At 38.8% G+C, this 16216-nt stretch overlaps 1 protein-coding gene across 2 annotated transcripts in view; it reads left to right on the top strand.

The window, feature by feature from the left end:
- Nucleotides 1-6021: 6021 nt before the first annotated feature.
- The window catches only part of PCSK1 (proprotein convertase subtilisin/kexin type 1), a 42646-nt gene continuing 32451 nt past the window's right edge, over nucleotides 6022-16216 (top strand). The window contains exons 1-3 of one of the 2 annotated variants that reach the window (XM_005557414.4): nucleotides 6022-6406; nucleotides 9981-10085; nucleotides 13866-13976. In XM_005557414.4, the coding sequence (XP_005557471.3) occupies nucleotides 6227-6406; nucleotides 9981-10085; nucleotides 13866-13976 (396 nt within the window). In that variant the 5' untranslated portion in view covers nucleotides 6022-6226. Of the gene's footprint in view, nucleotides 6407-6813; nucleotides 7011-9980; nucleotides 10086-13865; nucleotides 13977-16216 lie in introns of those variants that run through there. The other variant, XM_015451712.4, reaches the window with a different exon arrangement.

The raw sequence follows: 16216 nt of genomic DNA, 5'->3' as shown, positions 1-16216 counted from the left end.
CTTCTCTGTAGCTTTTGAAGGGATTTAGTGTGAAGTAAAATAAGGCACATATATTTAATCAACCAAATTTACCTGGAAGTATAGTAGCCAAACAAGTAGACACACTCTAAGTGTCCCCCATTACTTGATAAGTTAAAGTATGCTTAACACATTTAATGGAAAATTATGCAACCATTATAAATTAGGCCAGTGAACAGTTATTGACATGGAAGTATATCAGTATATTAAGTGGAAAGTGACAGGTTAATAGCATTAATAGTAGTAGCAAACTAAGCGATTTCTCTGTCCTCACCCTTCTGCTAAGTATCTCAAATAGGTTATTTCACTTTATCTCACAGAAAAATCTCCTGACATGTGGAATGAGAAGTTATGAATATCACAAACATAAATGTCTATGAAAGTAAAATTATTTTCATTTTCTCCAAAAATATAAATTTGGAGAATATTACTACATTATGGCTGTCTGCATCATGAGTTTGTCAATCATTTTTGAACCAAAATATTATTTTTCAAATAGTGACTTTATAGTGAAGAAATCTGGTTGATGTGATACCACCTTAACCAACTGATCAGAGATAACATCACTAGTAATTAGACATATGGACACCATGTACCTCCTGATACAAGCCAATGAAAATGACATAACATCACTTATTCTTACAAATGTTTGATCCCAGCCTAATCATTAGGAAACACCAGGCAAACCAAAATTAAGGACCATAATATAAAATAACTGAATAGTACTCTTCAAAAGTTTTAAGGTTGTGAGAGACAAAGATAAAATATCCCAGTTTGGAGGAGACATAATAACCAAATGCAATAGGGAGTCTTAATTGAATACTGGACCTTAAAAAAAGATGTATTAATAGAACAATTGGAAAAATATAAAGGTCTATAAATGAGTTAAGGATATTGTATAAATGTTAATGTTTTGGTTTAACTAATAGTACTATGGTTGCACAAGATGTAAACCCCTTGGAAAGGCGCATGAAAGGTATGCACAAGCTTTGTGTACTGTTTTTTCTTAATTTTCTGTAAATATAAAGTTATCTCAAAATAAAAAGTTGGAAATATAAATTATCCTTTTTTTAGTTGGCCAACTATACTATATTCCATTCTGGGTGCCCCATTTTAAAAATTCTGTTATAAGATCCTATCTGGACAAGAGCAAGCAGAATGCCAAAGTCTTAAAAAGGTTGGGGATGTTTAACCTAGAGCAGAAAGAAGTTAGGCAAGATATAACAATCTGCCTTCAAAGTATGAATGGCTATCATGTATAAAAGAGATTGAGACTTGTCAGTGTGGTATTAGAGGGCAAAATTAGCATGTTTGACTGGAGGTAGTAATGAGGAAAGGTTTTATAGTATCATTATAAGGAAGGACTTTGTAACCATTTGCGCCAATCCAAACCAAAGAATGGGTTGCTTTGGGAGACCGGGAATTGCCTAACGACTTGATAAAAAATATCACAGAGGAGTGTCATGTATACCAGGTGTGTTAACTAGATCAGTGCTTCTCAAACTTTAATTGAGTATGAATCACTATGGACTCATTAACAATGCAGATTCTGATTTGGTAGTTCTGGGGTGGGGGCTGAGGGTGTGCATTTCCAGCAAGCTTCCAAGTGATGCCTATAATGCTGATATGTGGAGAAGACTTTGAGAAGCAAGGAGCTGTAAAGTATTCAAGGTCACTTTTCAGCACTAAAGTCTATAATTCTCATAGAAAGACATACTTCAGGAGCAGAGAAAGGAGTTACGTGCTGAGATTTTAATATGAAAATGACAATGTTTGAGAGCATAAAGGAAGCAAGAGCATTGCCTGCAAGCAGAAGCAGGGATGCTCTGAAACTCAGTAAATGCATATTTTAAAAGAACCTGTTAAAGCAAGAACCTAAATACTTGTATATGGCAACACTTAATTATCCATTTTCATTAGAAAAGATCAATTATTTCTAGCAAGTGGAATTTATGGCACTCACTGCTTCAATTTCAATAATTCAATTCAATATTAAATTCAAGATTTTGTGTTTATCTAGTTCATTGAGCAAAAGTCCTTCATAATTATTCATCTACCTCAAAGTCTTGGCAGCGTATAGACTTTGCTTTGTTACTCTTTTACTTCCATTTCTATAGGTCAGAGCGTCCCAACCAGTACAGTTAAAGATGTCCCTCAAGATATTTGGTCTTCTCATCACTTGGGAAGGCCTGGTAAGTAGCTTGTTGCTGAACTCTTGGAACTCAACCAAGCCGTGTCCACCACCTTGATGCTGTATTTACTTCAGCAACCTGCTGCAAGCATGTCTATTTCCATCATGTGAAAAGTGTCTGTGGATCTGGTGGAGGAGTTCATATTCTAAGTACTTACTTAGCATGGCACGTCCGCCAAAATTTGGTCATGGGAGGAGATATCATGAGAAAGTAATTCAGGGAATTCTGGCAGGTATATCTTTAAGTGACAACCCCAATATCAGTTTTTTGTGTATACCAGATACTTTTCTCAATTTGTGGTAAAATTGGTAGATGATAACTTCTCTAGAAAGTGTGTGTATTTTCCAACTTATAATTTCAATATTATTTTGTCATAGTTGACCTGTAAAATTTAGGTGGATTCTGAATCTATATGCATTCTCATATAAAGCTCCAATGATAAATTTGTCAAGAAAATAAAAAGAAAGACTGTTACATTATTTAAAATAGAATCTTACAAAAAAGTTTCATTGACAGCAGCTATTAAGAGTATAAAAAGATCATTTGTAATTAAAATGTTTTAATTAGAAATGATATATAGCCTTTTAAGCATAAAACTTCAAATAAAAACTGATATTGGTGAAAGCATATTCAGATTTCTCAATTTAACGTTATTAATATGCAATTTAATGTACTGCCCAAAATGTTATATTTTATTTTGTTATATAATTATAGCATATAAAGAAAATGTTATGAATTTCTTCACCCAGCTCCATACAGTTGTCTTCAAATTTCCTCCAGTTTACCTCAGTGTGCCACAGAAATGTTGTTATTTTCTATGTTGGAAAACACTGCTATAGGTAGATTTGCCCGTATAATATGTTCTGCTACCAAAAATCTAGTTTAATTACAGACTAATTCGTTACACCTTTGAGTTAATGTGCATTTACTGTTACCCACAGCAAACAGGTAAGTCTACATGACAACTGGAAAATATTAAACCTACGTTATTTCCTTATCCATTCTTTAACATCTCTTGAAAATCTAGGAATATTATTCTGTTATTCTGTGGGTCTAGAAATGCTCTTTTTCTTGTCCCAAAAGGTTACACTGTGTCCACTTTGTGATAAATATTGAGTACATTGTTTAGTATGCTCAGGAGTATATGTTTTATTTCATAATAACAAAATGTTTTAAACATCTGTTTCCTAAGACTGAAGAGATATGGTGATCTATAGATCTCCTTTGAGCATATTCTTACATCCTGCTCATAGTATCTTCTTTTATTCTCCAAGAAACCTTAATGAATGCTTAGCTGTATCACTGGGCATTTGTGAGCATCATGAAAGGCATGGCACTCACTTGATAACTTATAATGGAAACACATCCTCTTTAGTTCCTGGAGTATCCGGTTTTCTATATGAATTAATCACATGAATCAAATGCTATTAAAACCAACTTAAGGTGATAATTGGCTCTTCCAATTTATAATATGAAGTATAATACTGATGGGCCTGGAAGTCACTACCATGATCTACAAATCAGGATAGGACTAGTCCTTGATAAAAAAGTTAAAAATAGATTCTAAATCTACTTGCACCTCTAGTCTTGGTAGAAATTTATTTCTTCTGCATGCCAGAAGTTCTGGCAAAGAGGTTCATAGGATAAAAATCAGACAATAGCAGATTAAGTTACTGATATATGTATTGTGTTGATGAGGATATTATCTTTTGTGAGAGTTTACTTTGCCCTATTAGGTATATAAACCAAATGGTTATTCCAGGCTTATATGGTGCTCCATTTAAGAGAAATGTCTCATTAATGAGAGAAACACTGACCTTATTGCCAACACTCTGCCAAACTGATTTACTTGAACAATAATAAGAAAGGAACAAAAATATGTTCCTCCTCTGACACATCTACCATTATAAAACATTTGCCCTGGGCTTCTCTTGCCTTGCTAGTGCACAGTTAGCATCTGTCTGCTGTGAGAATGAAACACCCTTGAGAGCTCAAGGCCACAACTCGGGCTGAGGTGTGAAGGGAAAAGAAGACAGCTTACCCAGCCATCAACATTCACACATGTAGATTTACAGAACAGACAACAAAGTTATCAATCGGAGCCCATTCCATTTCATCTCGTGTGAGTTACATTGTTGTAAAACACTTCACCATATCACATGGCTTACTAACATTGGCATTTGTTTTTGTAAAGATGCTTTATGTTTAAATAAATTATCTAGTGCATATTTCTGCAAACGTGGAGGCTAATGAAAAATTAGCGCTACGGAGCCCCATCCTCCACCAAGTCTTGTCTCATTTGCTTCTTGTAAGGAACATCTCTTGTATCCTTTCCCCACTTGTTCATATGCTTTCTTTCCAACCTTCTCCCCTTTCTTCTATTTCTACAGCATAGATCGCGCCCTCAGGCGGTTGAGCTTAAAAAAAAAAAATCTTCCCAGGGGCAGCAGGCTCTCTCAATTTCACCGCCTGGCGATTTTACTTTTGGCCTGAGTCCAACACGTTCCCAAGAGCTGGACACAAGTTGTCACGATCATGAACCTAACCACACTCCCCTCTGCGGCCAATTTCCTATTTTGCTGTTCAAAAAAGGGAAAGGCACATATCAAAAGGAAAACAGCTTGGTGCTGGCCAGCTACAGAAGAGTGGACGTCTTTGGTGCTCAGAAGACAGGACGTCTTTGGTGGTCAGAAGACAGCAGCTCCTGCTGCAGTCCTGCGCGTGTCGCTGTCCAGACCTCGGTGCTGAATACCAGGCACTGGTATCTCCCGCCAGGTTCAATCCCTCAGGGCTCGAATAGGCTCCACCATGGGAGACTGAACTCACTTCCCTAGGGTGAGGGGTGGAGAATTCATTTAGATGTTTGCTTGCTCTCCTCCCACAGGAAACCATTTTTCCACAAAGAGGCATTGTGCATTTTATGGGAAAGTAATGGCACAGCTCCAGCTCAGCACCAAAGTGAAGAGCTCTACTGAGGCAAAATGGAAAGTCGAGGTAAATAAAAACTGCTCTTTCCCTCCCTGAATCAACACAACAGCTTTTGGGACCCTAGATCCCCTTGTTGACAAATTCTTAAAAATGTTTTTTTTAAAAATCACATGATTAATCATTTTACTGATAAACACCGTAAAAGGTGGTAGTGGCGCTGGCTTTGCAATATGGGAGTATAATTATTGATATCGTTTCACTGAGGTTGAGAAACAAAGGGGAGGAGGAAGTAAACCTGTAAACTAAAGTGTTTGGTTAAAAATTCATTTTTAAAAGTATTGCTTTAACATTGTCTTGGAGACATGCTCATTTTCTTAGGCAATTTAGAACAGAATTTGGGCAGTAGTAGCTTCCCTTCTTCTCCTTACCCTCCTAGCCTCTCTCTGATTTGAAAGACCTAAGAGTCTTGTTCTTCATAGCAGGTGCTGATACCCAAAAGGCCATTATAAGAATCCTATCGCCTCCCCCCTCCCTGCCACACACATGAGATAATAAATACAGAGAAAATGGATGGAAGGGTGGGAAAGCACTCCCAGCCTTTTATTCTTGGTAGTTATATTCAAATGGGGGCACTTCTCTTTGAAAAGTGAAGATGTTTCTCACGGTACAAAATTTATGGGCTGACAAGGAGCAGACTTAACTGATCCCAGCAAACAGTTCCTTCCTTTTCCTAATCCCTGGCTGCTTATTTTAGCCGCTTCTCCGCCCCGCCGGGAATACCATTCAGATCTTAGTCCAGGTAGATCTGACGTCAAGAGATGGCTTTCGTCGATTTGACGTGTAAACACTCATTTCCATTCTGGCTGGGAAGGGCTGGGGCTCCACTCAGCCTGGAGACCGAAGCGCTTCACTGAGCGCTCGCAGCCGCCCAGCCTCTCCTCGCGCTCCTCCTAGCTCTTCGCAGAGCAACCAGGAGCCAGGAGTGGTCCAGAGCCCGAGGGTGGGAAGGGGGAGTCTCTCTGGCTTTTCTTCTATCTTGCTTCTTTTTCCTCTCCCTTCCCACTCGTGTTGAAGCGAGTGTGTGAGCCATGGAGCGAAGAGCCTGGACTCTGCAGTGCACTGCTTTCGCCCTCTTTTGCGCTTGGTGTGCACTGAACAGTGCAAAAGCGAAAAGACAATTTGTTAATGAATGGGCAGCGGAGATCCCCGGGGGCCCGGAAGCAGCCTCGGCCATCGCCGAGGAGCTGGGTTATGACCTTTTGGGTCAGGTAAGAGTTTCCACTTTCAAGAAACTTTCTGGGGCCCCAGGGGACTGGCGGGACTGGAGCACGGTCTTCCAAGTGGGAGCCCCAGGTTACACTCTCCGGAGCCCAGTGTAGCAAAGAACAAGGAGCTGCTCCCGCTCTAGCCCCTGGCGCGCTTGGAGAGAGAGAAAGCTTGCATTATTTACTGTTTGGGCTGGGCGCAGCCAAGCAGAAGGAAGCCACTGCAGCTGGGTAGGGCTTAGGCTTACTGTTGGCCGCTCTAGAATTGAAATCCATTCCCGCGCGGTTTGGAAGAAAAATCCTTCCACGCTTGTTCAGAGAACTTGAGATGCACTCAAGCTCTTACCAACCAAGCGCCCCCGGGAGAATCAGTGCGCTCCCTCCCCCGGGACTGAGGCGGTCTGCGTCAGGAGCCGGCTGTTGCCTTCTTTTCAATATGGCAGCATCAGATCCAAGTCCTGATGCAAGGGGCTAAGCAGGCTTGGGGCTGTCCGCCCTGGCAGCCTGTAAGGGCACGCCCAGGGCATTGGAAGAGTGCCAGCTGCTGGGACTGGCGACCAGGAGGTTGGGAGGCCGCGGAGTAGCCTGGGAAGCTGGGGGAGAAATGGTGGGTGAGAGACACGGGACCATCTATCTCCGTACCCCTCTGGGGAGCTCCGGATTTTCACTGGAAACTTACAAAGTCCAAGCTTCATAACTTTGCCCGACCAGTCCCACTGCAGGGTCGAGATGCCGAACTGACTGTGGGAAAGGGATCTATTTCTTTCTTGTTCTTCAGCTAAGTACGTAATCGTTTTCCCGGGAATTTCAGCTTATTGTTGCCTGTCCAAGTGAAGGCTTGGTCAATAGGTAGCTGGTTGGAGGTGAGTGAGCGTCAAGACATTAAGTGGGAGACTGCTAATAGCTGAGCGATTCCGAGAGGACCCTAGGGAGTGTGACTTCTAAGCTAGAGCTTTCCTTTCCTTGGCTCAGAATCAAGCCCTAGCCCCCTGCTTGGGAAGTTGGTCTGCATTGAAGCGTGGGAGGAGGGAGTTGTAAAACATTTTGGCGCGTTTTTTCTGGAGGTGGTGGTTGAGACGCCGCTGGAGTCACGGATGAGTAATCGGCGGGGGCGTTGGCGATTTTGTAGACCGAACCCGCTGGGGAATTCTCCTGCTCTTGCTGGAGGCTTCATTCTTAACTTTATAAACCAAATTGTCTTTGAAATGCCCGGCAGGAAAATCTATGCAGATTGGCTTCCTGGTGTCCCAGCAGCAGATGAGTCTTTTGATTTTGGCCAGCCCTTGCCCTCTTGCCAGGCTCCGTTTTAGGGGCTGAGGAATAAGAGGGGGGAAAAAAACGCTCTCAAGTAATCAAGAATCTAGAGGAGACTAGCTTAGAGATTAATGATTGCAACTGATTGTAATTTGTGTAATAATAAAAGTTGTTCTTGAAGTCTCAATATTCATTGGTTGAAGGAATGAAAGTAGTAGGGAATTTGAGAGGGGTGAATGAAAACTGCCCAAAGGAGGAAACATTTGCACGGGGAAGAGGAGTCGGAGATTGCCAGGAGAACATAATGAGATTGGAGAAGACAGTCTAGGCATGGAAAACAGCTTGTGGGAAAACAGTGAGACATAATACAGTTTAGTAGTAAGTCTGGGAATCGCACGCAATTATTAGGAATTTTTGAGACCCAAAGAGAGCATGAGTAGCAGATGACATTGTGCTGGTGAATACTGTGGGCATCATAAAAATTATGTATGTCCTATAGGGGTAGACACTGGGGATTTAACTGTGTATTCCTTGAGCAGCTACCAAAAGGCTAAATAGCACTGGGAACTGTGTAGGAGGAGACTGGGGAAGACAGCAAAAACTAAATCTCTCTTCTTTTTCCCACCTGTTAGCTCTAGGCATGTATCTAAACCTAGACCATTCAATGTGAAAATTGCTTTTCAAAACAAATAAACAGAAATCTTAATACTAAAAAACAATACATCATCATTCCTGGGAGGATCTTTGGGTAAGGAATAGCATAGTCACAAAAGCATTAACAAATAGTGGGGAAAAACCATCCATATTTATATGTGATTTACAATGCTATATTTCCTCTATCCATTTTTAGTTAAAATGGTATTACTAACAAAAGTTTTAAAACAAACTTAACAAAAATTATTTTATTAGAATAATAATTATTTGTAGAAGACTGGTAGCACATTCCTGGTTCTGCTTATTTCTCTTTTTGTTTAATATTACTAAAATTACACAAATTTAGCATTACTATATTGGGTACCTTATTGCCTCAGGATAAAGCTTGGATTAAGATAGTGACAAGAAGAAAAACTAGTTGACAGCAGAGAAAACAGAGCTAAGCACTGGTGATCTTTTCCTATGGCTGCTGATTTCTCTCCCCAATTCCATCCACAGCTTATAGGAAGATTCACTGAGATTCAGGCTTGGAGCAGGGCCTAAGCTTCTCTATTTTAAAATTCTCTAGGTGATGAGAATCACCAATTTAAAGAACGTGTTTCTTCAGTAATATACTGTTGTCAATTGTTTGTTTCTTAATTTTTTAAATGTAGGGTTATCTAGAGGATTTGGTAGCTTCAAATTTAGTGCTGAGTAAAGGGAGACTAGCTCAAAAGGATAATGAATATAGTTCTAAATGAACCAAAGGTGTCAATAGCTACCCAGAGAAGTATACACACTCTTAAGTGGAACACCTGCCCTAAATGTAGCATGTTCCTTTCTGAAAGCCTTGAATTAGTGGGAAATCAAATGATCACTAATAGTGGCTAATAACAATTCATCACTATGAATTCAATGGCTACATTTTATAAAAACGATAATTTATTTTAGTGAAAGTGGCACTGACCATAGATAGTATCTAGGTGTTTGCCTGCTTACCACAAATAATTGTTCTTTGAACAGATATATTTGAACAAATGAACATTTTAATATGATATTGTCACACACACAAAAACATGTATTTCCTCCAATGTGTGTAAAATAGAAGCATCACTAGTCTCTTACTGTGAGCTAGTGAGTATACTGTGAGCTCAAGCAATATTCTGAGGGTCATCTTAAAACCTCTACCAGTGCCTTCTTCATGAAGAATGTGGATGAAGCTGGAGGCCATTATTGTTGGCAAACTAACACAGGAACAGAAAACCAAATATTGCATGTTCTTACTCAAAAGTGAGAGCTAAATGATGAGAACACGTAAATACATAGAGGGGAACAGCACATACTGGGGCCTTTTGGCAGGTGGAGGGTGGGAGAAGGGAAGGGATCAGGAAAAATAACTAACGGGTATTAGGCTTAATACCTGGGTGATGAAATAATCTGTACCAAAAAAAAAAAAAAAAAAAAAAAAAAAAAAAAAAAACCATGACATAAGTTTGCCTATGTAACAAATTTGTACTTGTACCCCTGAACTTAAAATAAAAGTTAAAAAAAGAAAAGAAAAATATTAACTTCAGATACAAGGAATGGGCTTAATAAAAGTTGCCTACCTCTAAGTTAGCTGAGTTTTAAACTAGTCCATATATACTTGTTTGGGAAAGTGGATATTTATTTTATTTCTTTCCTTTTATAGATTGGTTCACTTGAAAATCACTACTTATTCAAACATAAAAACCACCCCAGAAGGTCTCGAAGGAGTGCCTTTCATATCACTAAGAGATTATCTGATGATGATCGTGTAAGTGTTGTACATTTGTCTTCAAACCAATACTCTAACTTACCTGCTTTCTTTATGATTTCTAATAAGAACAGAAGCATTTTGCAAATGTGGTTCTTTTTTATTGTGACCAAGATTGTTTATCAGTAATGTTTCTAATTTCTTTCCATAAAATTATAATTGCACACAATAATAACAAGATTGGGTTGAATTGGTTGAGCTAAAGTTAATTTTACACATATATATGCACTTTAATTATATAATTACATATATATCTAAAGTTAATTGTATATGTACACTCACAAATTCAGTCTAAGAGCATGAAAGTGAATGTTTAAAATGAGGGGGCAGCACTAATAAAAATGTTTGACAATACAATCAATCAACAACCTTTTACTAGGTACCTATTATGTACCAAACATTTTAATACCAATATGGGCTCAAAGAAATACATGAGCCTTACTTTCAATAACATTTCAGCATAACTGAAAAAAAGGTCTATTATTTCTATTTGGTTTTGCTGTATAAGGAGCTAGTGTTTATGAGAGAACTGTAAATCCATGTCTTCATGAGACAAATGTTTCCATAAATATTCTATTGTTGGATCCAAACCATTTGATCTCTTTTCATCCTAGTTTGTATCTTGGTTCAATGATTAGGTAACAGCAGAAAATGTACAGAATAAATACAGGTAAATAAGGTAGAGGCAATTTGAATACATAGCTAATGTACCTATTGATTTTGAAGTCTATTTTCAAGGTGAACAAATATATTAGACAATGTTGACTATGTTGGGAGTATTGTAATTTTCATACAGTGTTGCCTTTTCTCAAGGATATGCCATACTGGAAGAAATTTATCCTGATTCCAATTTACACTGATATCTTGATATCTGTGTACATGATTTTTGTTACCTAGGACACCCTGGAGAATTATGGTGAGAGATCCTCTTGGTAAGAGAATTAAAAACTTCCTTTCAACTTCCCGGCCGGGCGCGGTGGCTCACGCCTGTAATCCCAGCACTTTGGGAGGCCTAGGCGGGCGGATCACGAGGTCAGGAGATCGAGACCACGGTGAAACCCCGTCTCTACTAAAAATACAAAAAATTAGCCGGGCGCGACGGCGGGCGCCTGTAGTCCCAGCTACTCCGGAGGCTGAGGCAGGAGAATGGCGTGAACCCGGGAGGCGGAGCTTGCAGTGAGTGGAGATCGGGCCACTGCGCTCCAGCCTGGGAGACAGAGCGAGACTCTGTCTCAAAAAAAAAAAAAAAATGCTTTCAACTTCCCAGGGGGGCAAAAAATATATGTGTATATATGTGTATATATATATACTTATATATGTGTGTATGTGTGTATATATGTATGTATGTATGTGTATATACATATATGTATATCTATTTATATATGTATGTATATATACATATATGTATATCTATATATATGGCAGAAATAAATATATATATTTGACATATATATGACAGAAATATATATATATATATATGAGACAGGTGATAGAACTGTTGAAAGTAGATGGAATTCATGGGCCTGTAAGATAATTTGCTGTTTTATTCATTCTGAAATGGATAGCATTTTAAAAAGGAGAAGAAAAAGACAAATTATGAGGGTGGGGAATGGGAATGACCTGGGTCACCAGTGTTGGAATATAAAAGAAACAACCACATCCTGACAAACAATGCTGTGAAGGGACCACGGACAGTGACCCGATAGCTCATCTACACCCATTGCTAGCTCTTGTCAAGTTATTGCTTGATGTGGAAGACCAAATCAGAGGCCCTGGACCTTATTACAGAAGTTTCTTGTCCACTGAGGTCTTCCCTTACTCACTTCAAGGCAGATGGCTCATTGCGTGTGGGCTCTGAAAAGCAGAACAACTTCCAGCACTCTGGCTAGGTTTAGTCCCCCGGCTAAGCAGGAGAGAGATTTCCTTCTTTGCCTAAATGCATGCCCAAACTGCATGCCCATTAATGCACATAGAAGTCAAACTGACCTGTCTTCTCATTTCATAGGAGAAAATTGGACAGAATAGAGCATACCTAACTGTTCTTCTTACTCAAAGTATCTCATGAAAATGAAGATGGCCCATTCTACTCTTTATACATCCCCTTGATAGCTGATTTTTTCGGGGAATCTCAAGACATTTATAGAAAAAAGCTAAGAATTTAGTCTCCAGCACAGGTATAACTTTGTAAAAAGTTAGCCCAAGAATAATTTTATTTTAGGAAGCAGTCTAGGACCATAGAAACTTGCATTGGAAGGTTGAAGTAGATGATCTTTAATGCTCTTTCCAGATCAAATTATTTATAATTAAGTACATGATACCTATTATGCATAATAGAAAGACACTACCAATTTTCCTCTATTCCATTCAGCCTGCTCTTCTAGAGATTAATATGTGATTCTGAGTTAATGACGTTAATCATAACACTGTTTTCTACAATTGGATGTTTATCTGATCAGATGGCAGAGTGCCTCCTCTTGTATCCCATTTCTAAAAAATTGCTCTTGGTTTTCATTTTATTGCTCTTTTTTGATGGAAGATAATATTCTTTCAAATCAGCTCTGTGAAATGCAGCAATAGTCTATCTTTACAAGTCTATTAATAAAATCTCCAAGTGTAAGTGACCCTCTACCTCAAAGATTAGTACTTATGCCCTAGCAGTCAGCTTCCAGAGATCAACTCAGATGATGGGCAGCATTCCAAGCATTGAGGTATTTTAAGCCAAAACAATTAAGCTTGAAAATACAAGCACTTTAAAAATAAATCATAGTGACTAATTTCTAGCTTTCAAGTTCTTCCCATTATTTTTAATAGGTTTGCAGTACATTTTTAATTGAAAATTCAGGGCAGTCTTAGTGGATGGTTTTATCCTTCAGTTGCAAATTATTTTTCAGTTTTTATTTTTGGAGCTGATTCATGAGTACTCTCACATTAACAATATTCCACCACACACTGAATTGTCATCATGCACTGAGCAGAAAAGATGTGTTTGGGGTATGAAATAGTCATGTTGCCAAGAAAAATAAGAATATAGAATTATCTTATAATGAATATAACTACAAGGCAGTCCCTCACTCTCTTAGGGCTTCAAGTATAATAGGATTATGCTGTAAATATGGGCCAGGTAATTTTCATATTGTCAGATCTCTTTGCATAATACATGAGACTGAATTAATGGTAAGTGTGCGTGGTCAGTAGTGCTATTCATCACCCAGGATATGTTTCTCATATTAAGTACTTTTAAGCAGAGGTCGAAGCACAGGGGAGGGATAGTTGCACATTTGCATGGATACAACGCCATTCTTACTTTATAAAATATTTGCAATTTCTACCTTTTGTACGTAAAGAAAGAGAAATTAATCTATAAGAGCATTATAACAGCAGTCTCTTGGCTTGTTGACTTAATCCATAAAAGCAGACAAATTTTCAGCCATGGAGCCCTGAAACCTCAATATAAAAATGAGTATTATGGTCCATTTGCTGATGAAAGCAGACTGAACTTTTGCTTCCACTGAAACCACAATGTAAATAATTTGAGGGAATTATCATTTCACTGACTGCTTCTCCTCCCCCTAAAGGTGCACTTTACTGTAATAGAGGAAATGTTCATCTCCCCAGTGGGCAATCCCTTCTTCTCTCTGAGGTGCCAGTTTGATCTGTAGTCAAATGAAAATATTGCAGAGCTGCCTGAACTCTGCTAGGAAGGGTACTGGAGATAGTTAGAGGAAAGATACAGAGGTAGATATTTGACTTTTTATTTTCTTGCTATAAAAATCCTTGTAGGTGATATGGGCTGAACAACAGTATGAAAAAGAAAGAACTAAACGTTCAGCTATAAAGGACTCAGCACAAAATCTCTTCAATGATCCCATGTGGAATCAGCAATGGTACTTGGTAAGTACGTACAGAAGGACTGTGTGGGTGGCATCTGGGACCTGACTTCTTTATATTGTTACATTTGCAACAAGAATTTTTTTTTATGATGGAGGATTTCATAGGAAGCTATCTTATCTGGAGATTAGGGCTGATGGGACCTCCTTGATCTGTCTCTTCTGTTTTACTGAGTAAGGATGTCGGAAACAGTTACCTTTAGCTGCTGTGAAAAAATAGGTTGTATTTTTTGTCTTCTTAAGTTTATTTGGGGTAAGTGCAGAAAAATAATGTCTTGCAGGTTAGGGGTTCCAAAAACAGTACTTATGGCAAAAATCTCATTTGGTTAAAGTTATTCTTTAGAACTATTTAAAGCACTCACAGAGTATAGTGAACATAATTTGGCATATACAACCCTGAATGACAATTCTTATATGACACAGATGAGAATCTCTGAAAGAGGCGAAAAGAAGGAACACAAGAAAAGTCTATTGCAAATGTCTGAACTGGCAAACCATTCTACCTTTAAGATAGTTACCAAATCCTTGAGTGGAGAAATTGTTAAGTGTTGCTGTCTACCTGCAGGGTGTCCTCTCTTCTGTGTAATGTTATGTCTGTATGGTAGTAATATAGGCTAGTAGAAGGATCTGTTGTGAGAATGTTATAAAAGATTATTTCTCTACCTGCAGGGTGTCCTCTCTTCTGTGTAATGTTATGTCTGTATGGTAGTAATATAGGCTAGTAGAAGGATCTGTTGTGAGAATGTTATAAAAGATTATTTCTCTTGAAAAACACAAGCTAAGACTTAGATACTTTTGTTGCATAATGGATGGAAAAGGGGATCAGTTTCTTATGACACTATCTTTCTTTCTTTCTTTCTTTCTTTTCTTTCTTTCTTTCTCTCTCTCTTTTCTTTCTTTCTTTCTCTCTCTCTCTTTCCTTCCTTCCTTCCTTCCTTCCTTCCTTCCTTCCTTCCTTCCTTCCTTCCTTCCTTCCTCCCTTTCTTTCTTTCTTTTTCTTTCTTTTTTTTTTTTTGACAGAGTTTTGCTCTTGTTGCCCAGGCTGGAGTGCAATGGTGTGATTTCAGTTCACTGCAACCTCTGCCTCCCGGCTTCAAGCGATTCTCCTACTTCAGCCTCTGGAGTAGCTTGGATTACAGATGCCCGCCACCATGCCCAGCTAATTTTTGTATTTTTAATAGAGACAGGGTTTGTCACATTGGTCAGGCTGGTCTCGAACTCCTGACCTCGGGTGATCCACCCGCCTCGGTCTCCCAAAGTGCTGGTATTACAGGCATGAGCCACCGCACCCGGCCTCTTGCCACTATCTTAAGTATTTGCTCATTGCAGCAGAAGAGACTTATCAGTTAACACTTGTTGTGCATTTCCTGTGTGACGAACACTATTCTAAAATGTTTGATATGAATTAATTCATTTTGTTCTCATGATTATCTGTGTTGTAGAAATAGTACTTATGCTCATTTAACAGATGGAAAAACAGAGATATTGGAAAGTAGAATAATTTGCCAAAATCCATGGCTGCTAGTGGTGGGACCATAATTCATGACTCCAGAGTCTATACTCTTAACAACTACAGTCTAAAATTGCTCCTACAACTGACATAAAGGCCTTCTTCTCTGACTTTGGCCAACAATCTGTTGGCCAAACAGTTCCAGCCTCCTGTGATTCAGCTTCATACCAGCCTGATAAATACCTGTCACCCCACTCCCCCAACCTCTTTATGGGGAGGAGGGCACAACAGCAAGAGGGCAGTTCCTTCACTGACACTTTTGATTGTAGTTATTTATAGATTTCTTATTGACCCTTTCACCAGGTACCTGGCATTCTTTTACTGTCTCTCTCTCACAGGCTTAGAAATGTGCTTGTATCTGTGTTCTCTTGCTACCCAACTTATCTCCTGTACAGTCCCACACACTGACTATCAGAAAATGTATTTGAAAAGGAAAACCCTGAATTTCCTCTCACAGATACTTACCCCCTGAATCACTCATACTTAAAAATAGGCAATTACATTGCAATTCCTGAGGCAATCAAGTCTCCTGAGCATTCCAGGTTCTGCTTTTTCTTTTAGATGAAAAATTCTAAAACATTCATGAACGACTATGCACTAGGCAATATAATGAGAGCTCAATGTGGCAATGGAGAATCAGGATTTGGGGGGAGATGAAAACATCGACTATCAAATAGACCTTCCGTAGATGAAAGGGTTGAGCATGTTATTATAAATGAAAGACATTTAGGGAT

Source organism: Macaca fascicularis, chromosome 6, assembly GCF_037993035.2.
Source record: "Macaca fascicularis isolate 582-1 chromosome 6, T2T-MFA8v1.1".
NCBI classification, from domain to species: domain Eukaryota; kingdom Metazoa; phylum Chordata; class Mammalia; order Primates; family Cercopithecidae; genus Macaca; species Macaca fascicularis.
Note: the sequence above shows the minus strand (reverse complement) of the source record. Positions and strands in the feature narration are given on the sequence as shown.